Source organism: Clupea harengus, chromosome 15, assembly GCF_900700415.2.
Source record: "Clupea harengus chromosome 15, Ch_v2.0.2, whole genome shotgun sequence".
NCBI classification, from domain to species: Eukaryota; Metazoa; Chordata; class Actinopteri; order Clupeiformes; family Clupeidae; genus Clupea; species Clupea harengus.
This window is the reverse complement of record NC_045166.1, coordinates 22,988,399-23,001,763: the sequence shown is the minus strand read 5'-3', so window position 1 is coordinate 23,001,763 and position 13,365 is coordinate 22,988,399. Positions and strand designations below refer to the sequence as shown.

Sequence of the window (13,365 nt, the reverse complement as noted above, 5' to 3'; positions counted from 1 at the left end):
GATTTTTCCCTGCACGTCACAAACACTTGAATGTAAGTGATGTGGGCATGGAGGCCTGCCTGGCAGACTGCCTGTTCGTTAGACAGGGGGGTGTGAAATGTTGCCACGGGATACAAGTCCCATTTTACGCTGGTGTTCAACTTTCTGTCCGCTGTGCATCGGAATGACCTAGTAAACACTGTATTGATCGTTTGAGAACTGGCCCACGGTGCCCACCGTAGTTAACCTGATAGAGCTCAGTGTCATGTCTGCTGCTTGTCTAAACACTGCTATGATTTTAGCTTTTCTAGCTGTCAGTGCTCTTCTTAAATGAAGCACACAGTTTTACACAACGTGTGCAAAAACAAATAATACAGTGTAGGCTACTAAATTAAATTAATGACAATATCAGTGATTGACTCAAACACAAGGGTTGGACTTATAGAAGGCAATTCTCCAGCTATGTGTATGTCTGTCCTGGGCCAATTCTGGGTGGGGTCTCTGCCTGTGTCCTGGACCCAGCTGGTATCTTCTTTAATATTTAATATTTTAAGTGACCATGTACATATGGGATCATGTGGGCTCTTGCAACTCACTAGACCAGCCTAGTTTATGTCGGTGAGAAGTAACCTCAAAATGTACACAGCAACCTAATGGTAGTTTAATTTGCTAGCAGTAAGAACATCTACTACATCTGTGTTTTGTTTGTTTCCATGTAGATCATGGTTTTAATATCTTAAAACTTGAACGAAACAAGAAATGGCAATGGCCTTATATTTATCTTCACAAGCTCTAGCCCATATAACTGGGGCAGTAGTAAACTGGCTTGTCTAGGCCTACGTGGGTGTAGGCTCTCACAACTGTGTGTCAGTTCCATCCCTGGGGGCTCAGTCGGTTTCCCTTGCATGGCCCTCTGGCGTCTCTCAGGGGAAAACAGCCAAACTTTACGAGAAAAGTACAGAATGTGGAGCAGACCCAAACTATTCTGGTCTATTGTAAGGGTGCTGTACCCTGACCCATGATGTTCTAGATGTTGAGCTGAAAACACAGGGATGTCACCTGTTTAGCAGGTGATGCTTTTGTGGGATGCTCTAAGGGGACTAGTCTTTTGAAACATCTAGAAGATTAGTGAGATGGTTAAAATGGGTAGTTAATGAATTATAGTAAATTAAAAATTGGATTGCCCTGACTAAAGTAGATTGTCTCTTTGGGACAACTAAAGTCATGAAGGCCATAGTAAGTGTTAAAAACTGCTATTCTGCTGGACTGCTGAGCAGGGGCTTTTATTGTGTTTTAAGTGGCAGAGAAGGCTGCTTAAGCGCCATTAAAATAACATTATACCACCAACTCAACACTTAAAACTCCACAGATATGTTGACATCCGCGCCCGCACACGCTAATCCCCTTCCGCCTCGTGTTTGCACTTGGCCGGGCACACTCGCCGGATTTCACGTTTTTCTCCTCACCCCAAATTAACAGGCGTATTCCGCAGACTCCGGGGTCCACTGAGTGGGGAAGAGACGGGGGGAGGGGTGAAGGAAAGCATTAGTGGCTTCATGGTCTTGACAGTAATCCACAGATTAAATTCTTTGGGCTAAACCCAGCCATCAGAAACACATGCAGTCGGTGGAGCGACGGTCTGAGGCCGCGGAGCGTCGAGCCAGGCTCTAATGAGCCCCGTTAATTACTGCAGCCTTGACCCCAGCGCCGGGGTCTTTCCCCGTGACCTCCCTGCTCGAAGCCCCATCCGATTTGTCGGCCAGACAGACATCCCCCGGAGGACCCCGCTGTCTGAACATATGTGACAGAGCTGACTGAACCTGACATGAGGGCACAAATTGACAAGTCATTTGTAGGGTGACCACACAGACAGAGATGGTAATAAGGATGTAAGACCATTTGGGCCAATATGACATGTATGAATGGGTGAGTGAGTATCTGTATATATCTGTCTTGAAAGGATCATCATCAACAGGGGCGGCGCCAGGGGGGGGCTAGGGGGTGCTATAGCTCCCCCTGGATTAGCCATAGCACCCCCAAGAAAATAATGTTTTATGTATTATTGTTATTTTATTTAATTCTGCGTTCTTAATTTAATTTATTGTGTGATAATAATATTTCAATCACAAAAGAAAATAATAACAGATTGAAATGAACAGATTGTTCACGTAGCACGACACAGACACGTCGCAGGCGTGAACGTTGGCGTTTCCTGACGATTGAAGGAGAAAGAGAGCTAGTGCACTGTCAAAGTCAAGCGGTAGTATCAACAAATTCACAATAATGGATCGGTTTTTCATACCCAAAATTCCACGAGTAGAAGAATCCTGTGACGTTGAAGAAGAAGAAGAAATGCAAGGGGTATCTGAATCTGATTTAGAAGAAGAGGAAAGTCGTGGTCAAAGAGATCAACCCTACACCTCTACTGAGGGTGCTAGCCATGCTACACCTGGTCTGCTGGCTTGCCCGGATTTTGGTTTTGCTTATGGCTTTTCCAGCATAGTTTTGTTTGCATTTTTGCCTGTTCTTTAAGAGTTTTATAGTACAATGAAACAATGATCTAGCTCTGATTATTGTGGTTTTGAGTGCCTACTGTTTTGTTTCATTCACTTTTAAAAGGGGCCTGCATCTTTACACCGTTTAAGATTTAAGGTGGAACGGTCTTGTTAGATGTGTAACATTAATGAATGCGGTCTCTTTTTGGGATTTTTCTGGATCCGCCTTAAAAAAATCAGAGATTCTAGCCTAGGACGAGCAGTCTGTCTGTGCTAGCCAGGTATACATACGCTCCTATGTTTTTATTGATTGTGACCTGAAATAATATATACTTTTTGAAAGCATTTCTGACTCTTTGACTGTTTTAGTTCATTCTATCTGCTATTCTAATTTGCCCTCTTTAGCTTAGAATGTATTGAACTTTTTATGTTTACTGTTTAGTTTAATTTGTCAGACATGGTAGTGGTGACCTGGTGGTCATCTGGCGCCAACTTTAACCCCCACTGAAGTAAGTGAAGTATTTGGGATTGCGGAATCTATAACATGATGCATTTTGTCAGTGACCGTCGCAGAGGAACATGGCTATGTGCGCGTCCGTTGTGTAACGGAGTTGAAAAATCCGTTTAACTATATAATGTATAAGCAGCCTAATGATAATAATAATAATACGATCGATTTGTATGGCGCTTTTCATGGACCACAAAGACGCTTCAGAGAGCAAACATGTAAACAGATATGACGATATGGTGGGGAGGTGTTGTAGTAGAGAGCCATGTGACACATATGCTATCACCCTAATTTCATAGCACCCTCGGTAAAACGCCGAGCACCCCTATAGCACCTGCAGAATAAAATCTCTGGCGCCGCCACTGATCATCAAGGTTTATATGGAATGGGGTTAATGTGTGTGTGTGTGTTGGTTGGGACAGCTTATGGAGTGTGCTTACACCATACAGGCTTGTTATTGTCTCATAGTCTTTGTTATTCAAGGGCTGTCCGCATGCATCAAAACCACCCTCCGGCTCCAATGTAAAAACGCATTAGGAATGCAGACATTAAATATCTCGAGGCAAGAGTGGCTGAGGAGCATTTCCTTCTTGTCACAGCCAACTGCATGAACATGAGCACTGAGTCGGGCTAGCAGGGGAGACTTGTGAAGCTACCCAGTGAGAGGGAGCAGGGATGTCTGACTCCTTACCTGTCTGCCCACGTCAGGACCCTTCTCACCAGCCTAAAGACTCAGTGGAGACTGGGGCATCAACTCCATTTCAATCTGGCAGTGCGGTGTCCTGAGACGACCGCTGAGGGTAAACAGGTAGTCTGTTCTGCTTTATCTCTCTCTCTCCCCCCCCCCCCCCCCGTCTTTCTCACACACAGACACACACATACACACACACTGCTTTATGTCAGTGTGAAAAAACGTTGGCCTGAGCTTAACAAAGCCATCTGTATGGTAATCGAGAAAGTTAAAAATAAGGCCTTCCTCAGTGCCAACATGGTGTGACAAATATTGACCCATTTTTGGGGTACGTTGTAAAGGGGGTGGGGGGTGAATGGATGGCAGCGCCCTTACTTTTTGGTGGGGGGGGTGGGGGAGCTGTGGGTCGGTGGTGTTGGGTAGATGCTCAGCAATTTACAGATTAACATTTATTAAAGAACCTTAGTCAGACACGGCAACGGTGCTGCCAGAGACCTGCTGCTATTGCCATGGCATCGCGTTTCATTGCCATGTCAACCTTTCTTTGCTTTCCTCGCTTTGTGTTCCCTTTGTGAGTTTCCCCCGAGCTGCTGTTTCGGCCCCTGAATGCCAATGATGGGGGTGGGGGTCTGGGAGACAAATGCACTCCTTTCCTCCACTCATCAAAGAATGCGGCTGCTCTGTGGGGAGGGGGGTGGGGCGGGGGGGGGGGGGGGGGGGGGGGTTGTGAGCTACAGGTGGGGAGAATTGGGGCCTCTAAGTGGGATAGAGGGTGGAGGTCGTCTGTTGGTGTGTCGTCTCTCTCCAGCCTTCCCCTCTTATGTCGTTCGGCCATCTCCTGTGGAGTGATGTCCAGGCTGGGAGATGTTTTCACTGCCTTTTTTTCCCCCTCTGCAGAGGTCAAACAGTAACCTTTCTCACACTCTACTTGACTATGGGCCACGGGAGAATAAGGCAACAACTGTTGCATTACAACAAGGGAAAAAGAGAGACAGTATGGAAGAGAGAGAGAGAGAGAGAGAGAGAGAGAGGCACTCCAGTGAGGGGAAAAAAAAAAAATCACAAGATGAAAAGGAATGCTTCATAAGTTCAATAACCTCACAACCAGGCATGACAAAAGAGTATTTATTTATGAACTTTCCTTTAACAAAATTTCATTTAACAAAAAAAAAATAATAATTTGTTCAGCATTTGTCCCTCAGGGAAACTCGTACTGAATTCTGATCAGCCATCTTGCCATGCACCCACTTCTAATCTAACAATCACTTTAGAAATCAGTAGTCCAGACCCTTCACTTTTCACAAAATCCCTTTTTCAATCAAAATACTACATTCATCTGTGTCCGATACCCGCACCAGAAAATTCTTAAAATTCCCTTTTCAGAACAGTGAATTACACAAAAAAGTGCTCTCTTTTGTTCCCTTATTATCTTTGTAAAACACCAGCATTGTGAAAAAATAAACTCTTGCTACTCAATCTGTTCCCCTACTTTTTCTTTCCCATTTTCTTCACACAAGCCGAGTAAGAATCACGGTCAAGGAACATGACCGAACAGGTCTGAGTGGATTTGCAGTCGCCCTCGCACGTAATGGTGTCATTGTAGCTCACCATGAAGTGCTTAAAGTACTTGTGAAAGGCTTTGCTCCCTGGCTCGGCCAGAGCGAGGGCGAGCTCCAGCAGGCTCTGGGGCCGAGCGTCTGTCAGTTCAAAGGCCCCGGTCAGCGTGTACTCCAGCTTCCACTCCGAGCTGCCTTCTCGGTTGGCCTCGGTGAGGTTCAGGTAGTATTGCCAGATATCCTTTGGGATGAGGATGAAGAGAGAATTGGGGAGGGAGGGAGGGAGAGAGAGAGAGAGAGAGAGGGAGAGGGTGAGAAAAAAAAGGAGAAAGAGAGAGACAGACACACACACACACACTCATACAGGAAGACAGATGTAGGCACACACAGACAGAGAGGGGTGGTGGAGAGAAGGAGAAGGAGGGAGTGAAAAGGAGAGAGAGGGATGTAGTAGGATAGGGGTTTGAGAAAGACAGACATAAAGGGAGAGAGAGACAAAAAAAGTAACAAAACTGAACGAAATTCTTTTTCTTTCTCTCTCTCTCTCTCTCTGAAACCATACAAAGGCAGTGGCATACTTTCACAGAAGGCCCTTGATTAAATCGCACCATGAAATGAAGACTGGCAAAGCCATTAATCACTGACAAACAAGTGGCATCGGAGCTGGTATGCCGTGAAGTGGCATGGCTACACCAATAAAGGGGTGGCAACCAGTAATGGCTCAAGCCCCTGGCATCTCTTCACCTTTCTGGTGCTCTTTACTCAACCAGGGGCAGGGTCTCACTGCTGTTTTCCCATTGAAAATGAATGCTATATTATATTCAAAATCACACTCATACATCATTTTGGAGAAATCTGTCAACAATTACTTAATGAAGACATTAAGATAAACGTAATCAGGCCATATAACGAACTCCAACCTAAACTCTAAAATTCTAGTGTAGAATCCTTTGACGCACATTAACTCATACAAAACCTTTCTGTACATCAAAATATTCTCCAAATCACATGCCTACCACAAATATTAGAGAAACATGCCCTTATGTCATTAAGTGTCATTTAACAATCATGCAATGTTTATTTATGTCTGTTATGCACATGAATTATATCCCACATGGAATGTGCCAGTAACCACACAAAATAAACACCACTATAAAAAAACCCACTAGGACATGTGTGATGTCTGAAAACCATTTTTCATGTCCGTGCTTACCAGCACTCCATAGTCTGCAGGATCGTACAGGTACGTGCGCACTGCGGGGTTGTTGGAGTACGGCTCCCGGGCGTTCTTGATGGGCGTGACGGCCGGCGTGACGAACACAGAGTTCACCGGTTTACCTGCCAGGCAAAAGAAATGAAGCCATCAATGTCTTACTCGAGCTGAGGAAGAGCGTTTTAGTAGGAGAAGGAGTGGAGAGGAGAGTAAGGGAAAGGAAAGCGAGGACACGGTGCTTTTTTTGCAGACATTCGCATGCATCCTCAAAAGATTGTTAGACTGAGGGAGCCTGAGGCTGTGTTGAAAGACCGAATGCTCAAGTGCAAGCCAGAACACCAAGACGTGCTGTAAATAGCACAACTGTGACAGCTAAGGGGAGGCCACTTGATGAATCGTTCAAATTACAGATTGATTCATGATTGAGCATAGACGGCAATGAAAAAGCCAGGCTTAAAAGATTACGGTCCATAAACACCGTCCACCAACCACTGAGATATTCACAGTTTTTGAAAAGAGCATTCCTGTCAAATGACAAAGTTGTGTTATCTAATTTTACTGAAGACATAATTGAGAGGACAATTTCAGTGTAATTTCATGCCCACGCTAAGGTCTGCACTATTTTTTTTCCTACCAAACTCACATAAGCATTACTGTTCTCGAAGAGCAGAGACTTGACCTCAGGGTTAGCTGAGGACAGCGCTGAATAGAGGCATCCAGACCGAGAGGAGGGAGAAAGCCTGCCAATCCTCAGGCTGTGCGTTACCTTGGTGATCCAGCAGGACCATAATACTGTCTCTATGCGTGTGTCCATAGAACTGTCCGGAAATTAGGTCACTGTAGTTGCGAAACATCTCCACGAGGCGTTCATTGTACACCTCCCGCATGGCCGTGGTATCCCTTGCATATGGGAGGTAACCGACGGGAACGTGAGCAATGATATAGACCTAGGGGAAAGAGGTACACCAAAAATGTAGAGGTAAATTACATTTGTGGGATGTGTGCAGTGTTTGAAGAGAGTTGGTCAGGCTGTTGGTAGGAGGCTATGCTGACACGGTGATGAACTCACCGGGGTATGACTGGATCATACTGAGTATGTATTCATTTAGAGCAATTCCAGTAATTTAATAGAAAAGCAACCTATCTTTCCCTGTCAAATAAATCTAGCTCATCTAAAAAGAATTATCATGTAGCCATGAAGCGACAAAAGGCCAACTAAGGCAAAAGTCAGCAGCTTGACTGCATTGTTACATTCTATCCTTCGCAATAGACGTTTGCAAGAGTCTGGCATTGAAAGCCAGCACAGTGTTCTTTTCTCAAGTGAAGTAGCAAGTAGTTCAACCTAAGGGTAAACTGAAGGTCAACTGCTGGTCTCCAGTTTGGTATGTACAAATACGTACAACGTGATGATTTGATTCTCACACATTCTTCTCCCTTGACCGCAGATCCAGCTTACCATCTCCATGTTTTGTCTTGAGGCTTCTAGAGTGTTCTGCAACCACTGGAGCTGCCCAGCTGGGTCCGTCATGTTTTCCGTCACCTTATTGGGGCCGTAGTACAGGATGGTGTTTAGACTCACCAAACGCAGCTGGGGTCGAATGAGTTGGGAGTAGAAGCCACCTTTAAAAAAAAGAAGCGATGACAAACACGCAGCTCATGTCTGGGTTTGTGTGGGGCAAGCCGCCGAGGTCAAAATGGTGCTGTTTCAACACACAACACTGAAAGCTTACACAACAATGCGGTCATGCATTTACCATCAAAGAACAGCCCACCAGTTATACTAATGTGACATCATGGCAGGTCACAGTGAGATGTTCTGATGTTTTGAAAGTAGCTGGCCTACGTATGATGTAGAAATCTAAGCTTAAAGAGACAATTTGATTGTTTTGGCGCTATATAAATAACATTTTATTGAATTGAATGAGTCTTGTTTTCTACCTTTTACAGTTTAGTGACATTGGAAGCATTATTCTTCAAACCATATTAGCACAGTCTTGGCCAAGGCCTGATTCTTTTCAGACCCTGTTACCAAAACAAACCTCTACAACCAAATAGCTATACATACATACAGCATCAGCTGCTTAATAAATCTGACCAAACATATTTCAGAAAATGTAATAGGTCAGTCGGTTGGATTAATTTAAGGGACTGGATCACCTGGAGGGCTAAGCATGTCATGGAAACACACACACACACACACACACACACACACACACACACACACACACACACACACACACACACAACTTTAAATCCCATGCAACTGACAGAGAAATGAAGTGCAAGATCAGCCTCTCCTTCTCAGGCGTGCTGTGTTTGTACTGCTGGGGATTTACCTTCTCGCAGGGTAGCAAGTGCCTCTGGTTCAAGCCAACCTGCCCAGAGTTTGGCAAGAGCCTGGTAAATCTCATTTGTTGACGTCGGTAACTGATCCTGAAATCAAGTGCTAAGTGTTAGACGGCAGTGCTCCAGGTCACTGACCTGAAATATACTCCAGGCCAACAATTTCTAGTAATTAAGACAAGCTTCTGATTCATTTTACCGCAAGCCTCTCTGACTAAGACTTCTGTTTGGAGTAATTAGCTAAAATAACAGCCATTTCAAGAGCAATTAACTAAACACGAGATCTCTTGATCACACATAAGCACAGCTTTAAGAAATGAATATCAATCCATGGCCATTCAAGGAATAATGTAATGCTTTATTGTACTGGCTAATCCAGTCTATTCAATTTGCATGTAGTTGTGTGACCGTGCCAAAAATATGGAGACGATAATGTAGCCTGCACAGAAGGATTCTATCGCAGAAAACATTTGTATGTTATTCACATTAAGTTGTCAAATGCTTTGGATAATCACTTTGTATTAGGTAAGTATATGTTAAAGGCCCCTGGGGCCATTTTCCATGAACTTTGAGGGAGAAGGGCAAGGAGGGGTGATACCTGGGGCCAATAGTCGTGGTTTCCCACTGCGGGGTAGACAGGCAGAGTGGGGAAGAACTCTCTGATGGTGTGTGTGGTGTTGGCGATGACGTCGATCACCTGCTGTGTAGACAGCTCAGCCGCTGGAACGTGAGGAGGGCTGTCACTGAGGAGCAAAGGGCAGGCTGAAGCGGGTTGTCCAAGGCAAGAGTTCTTTGTAGAACCCTCTGGCTTAGCATTTTCATACCAGAGGCCTAGATGAAGACCCAGCACCAGAGTGTTGTTCTGAGCACAAGCTTGCCACTGTTCCCACATGTGCAAATACACACACACAAACTCATGTAATACATGTTACACAGCCCATACACACACAGCTCATATAAATCTTTCCATCTCATTTTTCTGCCTCATTTCACACAAAACACACACAAAATACCCTATTGTTATAATTCATGATTTCTATCTACATAAGTTTACAATAGCAGAGCGACCTGGCTCAGTGCTGCCATTAAACCTATTATGCAGAGATCTCGCCAATGAATTACTCACTAAGCATGAACACCATCCACCCCGGTGCCATGAATAACAGCCAATAATGAATAGTCCCTGCCCCAAATACAGGTATTAACTTAGATGAAAATTGAGGTAAGACTGTAATAAAACTTCATCATCTCAATATAATGACTTCCTCAACACTCAGGTTTGATGCTTGTCTACCCACACAAGTGCTCCAAAATTGTTGAGTTTAGGCTAGTGCTTCAACTCACGTAAACAAATATGGTGAGTGTTAATATAATACCAATTAATAAGTATGTTGCCAATTATTCAGTGTCAAAAACGAATTGTAGGGTTTTAAGGTAAAAGTAGCCTATATGCAATTGTGTTATGTTGTTGTTAAATGGTTGTACTATAAACAGGACCGGAACATGAACTGTCCCAATTGTGGAAAACATATAGGGCAGGAAATTAGACCTATTTCCCCCCTGAACATACAGACTGAATGTCCTTCCTCTAACAGGGTGACAGCAGCAGAGAAGAGAAGTCTACGTCACAACACTTCCTGTAGATCTCAATAATATGATTCACACTTCTCTAATTCTGTTGAATGAGGAACAGTTTGAGTTAGCAGTTCATAATCCATACCCTGTCCATATCATGAAGTCTGGTTGGGGGAAGCTGTGTTTCATGAACTGGAATGCAGATAAGATGAGTTGATAGGGCGAGTCACACATGAAGTCCCCAAATGCCCCCGGGTCAGAGGCAGGGTAGCCCTTGGAGGAGAGGCACACTTTGGTGCGGTCCTCTGTCACATGATAAGTGGGATCCAAGTGCAAGTCTGAGATGTGCCAGAATTTACCTGCAATTGAAATACTGAATGTAATGGATGCAAATGATACCTCGGTTCAAATCACTAGATAATTCAAGTTGTTGTTGTTGTAGTGTAGTTGTAATTCAACACGGAGTATGGACTACACAAACCTTTTGCACTCCTACTCCTGTTTTGTAGTGAGAGCGTACTACACACACCTGTTGCTCTTTATTCTACTGTGCGCAGAGGCAATAACATTTTTGTTCGACATCAAGATCGAAGTAGCTTAAATGTAAATGCGTGCATGGAAATGTCAACTTCACCTCCACAAATGGCTATGGCTATTTTCGACAATAGGCCAACATCTAATACTCAGTAACACAAATAACTTTCATGTTCTCAACCTGAGGCCACGTCCCGTCCGTAGAGCAAATTATAAAACAATACTTCGTGGGCTACTCACCGATATTGCCATTACGGTCGTTTTGGAGCTTTGGAGTCGGCACTGCCACAACCAGCAGATAAACAGGCAGGCACGCAAGACAAAACAGAACCCTTCGATGCATAGCGCGAGACTGGCCAACTAAACGCTCAAGTGTTAATTATATTATGATAGTCCCATGTCTTGGTCCCCACATCAATGTAATTGTACAAAACAGGAAGTGTAAATGTGTCACGTGACCACATTGGTGACTCTCAAACACGCAATTCGCCCACGGGACGGCAGAGGAGTACTAACAATGGAACTTCCACCTATCTATTTGGTAAGAATACATGTATTGTTTAGCTTAGATACTCTACAAAGAATCCATTTACAATTGTCCCATGATAAATCGGGATTGTAAACTCAGATTCAATGCAAATTTGCAAGTGTCCCGTGAGGAAATTGCACAAAGAAAGGCATGTGCTTAAAAAAATAACTAGTAGCAATAAGTACTGACATCTGGATAATTTGTAATGCTTATGTAGTAAGTAATGATGCAACGCTCTGATAGGTAGCCTATATATGTATAGTCCTAGAATAATTTTTGCCCACTCAGAGAGCCACGTGAGTTGCCCAAGACTCTTAATATATACAAAGCCTATAGCCTACTACAATGCCTCACTTTACTATCCTGAAACTATAGCTCAATGATAGTGGAACAGTAACCTATCTATTAACACAGGATATAGGTTCTGATTATGAGCGCACCATTCACATTTTCATGGGGCACCTTTATCGTGGGCGTACGAAATGCAAAATCCCAGGTTTAATTGTGTACATAAACATGCAACAAGTCAAAAATAATTTTAAAAGTGTTTATTCGGTCACGTTTAGTCACGATGTATTAATATGAAAGACATATACAATTCTTACAAAAGTTTTTTTTTTTTCAGTCCATGTTTTTAACATCTTGAGGAATGAAGTGCAAAGTTCTGCTTACAATAAAATCACTTCTTGTTTGTAGTCCGATAAAATAGCAAGAAAGACAAAGATTGAGATGCTTTCAGTCACAGTCATGGATTTATGCCTTCTCATAGGTACGCACTGCCGTCACATCCTCAAAGGTTAGAGTCTGAAACGAGATAGAAATGACACAAAAATTCAGCACATCATGCCTTGCGCACACAAACACACATCCACACTACACATAACCATGCAAATAGGCAACGCAATTCAATATAGGTCTTGCTTCACCATAAAGATTGCAATGATTTGTGTCTTACCATGACCATTTTCCCGTCTTTGATCTCCCGGACGAATTTAGTCTCCTTGCCATCCCACTTCTGGACGTGGACAAACTTGTCTCCCTCCATGGTTAAAAGGGACTGTGGGTGAAATAACGGTCAGTTCTCCATATTCTCGCTTTTTCAGTAATTCTTCTCCATAGAGAAACGAAACTTCTAACAACTAAGCAAGTGCAACAAACGAATTGGTCTAATACAATGGATTCGTATGATGGCTGTAGTCTAGCTGGGTAGAAACGTTGGCTTCAGTAAAAACCTGGATTAATGTAGCAACGGTTTTAATTTGAGCTGAGTTTTGCACCTCATTCTCATTGCACCTACTTTGCAATGCCTGTCGTCTGCGGTGGTCTCGTCGAACTCCTCGCCCAGTTTGAATGAGATATCGGTGTTCTTGAAGGTACTCTGCGTCTTCACGACCACTTTGTCCCCATCCTTCTCGATGACTACTGTGGGTTTTGTCACATTCCCGACCTGTCTTGTGGCAAAGCCCACACCTGTGAAAGTATGGAGAGTAAAAATTACTGATGTGAAAAAAAACGTCTATAGATCCTCTTCGTCCATATTGTCCGAGAGCGGTGTGCAACAGGGGTCAATCAGCAGGGGGGCAGAAGACCGCAGGTGCATCAAGGAAACTCACCGAGGGACTTCATGTAGTCGTCGAAGTTCTCGCTGTCAACCAGCTTCCAAGTGGCACAAAATGCGTCAACCATGATGAGACTGGATCGTGTGGACGGAGATGGCAATCGAGAGTGGAAGATCGGAGGATGCTCTTAACTCTGTTTAGAAGCCTCGTAAATTGGGAGTAACTGTCTGGGTATTATTAATACATAAGTTTGGGGGTGGAGACTTTGCTGTAGTTGGCTGGCAGACCACAGAGAGAAGTTGTGATTGGTCTGAATAAGTTGTACTGTAATGGTGGGTTAGATTTAGGGGGCGTATCTTTGCTGCAATACTACAATTTGTTCG

The 13,365-nt window shown here is 43.8% G+C and overlaps 2 protein-coding genes across 2 annotated transcripts; both read right to left on the bottom strand.

The window, feature by feature from the left end:
* Positions 1-4,782: 4,782 nt before the first annotated feature.
* smpdl3a (sphingomyelin phosphodiesterase acid like 3A) lies at positions 4,783-11,401 on the bottom strand. The gene is made up of 8 exons (XM_012829310.3): positions 11,135-11,401; positions 10,506-10,719; positions 9,384-9,528; positions 8,779-8,875; positions 7,899-8,062; positions 7,209-7,389; positions 6,443-6,567; positions 4,783-5,470 (listed from the first exon to the last, which is right to left on the bottom strand). Exons 1-8 carry the CDS (start codon positions 11,235-11,237, stop codon positions 5,159-5,161), a joined length of 1,341 nt encoding a protein of 446 aa, XP_012684764.1. The 5' UTR covers positions 11,238-11,401; the 3' UTR covers positions 4,783-5,158.
* A 555-nt stretch (positions 11,402-11,956) lies between these two features.
* On the bottom strand, positions 11,957-13,197 carry fabp7b (fatty acid binding protein 7, brain, b). Its single transcript, XM_012829867.3, has 4 exons — positions 13,037-13,197; positions 12,721-12,893; positions 12,379-12,480; positions 11,957-12,227 (listed from the first exon to the last, which is right to left on the bottom strand). Exons 1-4 carry the CDS (start codon positions 13,107-13,109, stop codon positions 12,177-12,179), a joined length of 399 nt encoding a protein of 132 aa, XP_012685321.1. The 5' UTR covers positions 13,110-13,197; the 3' UTR covers positions 11,957-12,176.
* Positions 13,198-13,365: the final 168 nt, after the last annotated feature.

Bases quoted from the DNA above. Each gene is read 5' to 3' on its own strand.
- smpdl3a (XM_012829310.3), bottom strand. From the start codon at position 11,237: ATGCATCGAAGGGTTCTGTTTTGTCTTGCGTGCCTGCCTGTTTATCTG. The intron at 9,529-10,505 runs GTATGGATTATG...TTTGCTCCTCAG, and splicing joins GACTTCATGATATGGACAGG to TGACAGCCCTCCTCACGTTC. The intron at 8,063-8,778 runs GTAAATCCCCAG...TTTTTTTTAAAG, and splicing joins ACTTGCTACCCTGCGAGAAG to GTGGCTTCTACTCCCAACTC.
- fabp7b (XM_012829867.3), bottom strand. From the start codon at position 13,109: ATGGTTGACGCATTTTGTGCCACTTGGAAGCTGGTTGACAGCGAGAAC. The intron at 12,894-13,036 runs GTGAGTTTCCTT...ATACTTTCACAG, and splicing joins CGACTACATGAAGTCCCTCG to GTGTGGGCTTTGCCACAAGA. The intron at 12,228-12,378 runs GTAAGACACAAA...ATCTCGTTTCAG, and splicing joins AAGACGGGAAAATGGTCATG to ACTCTAACCTTTGAGGATGT.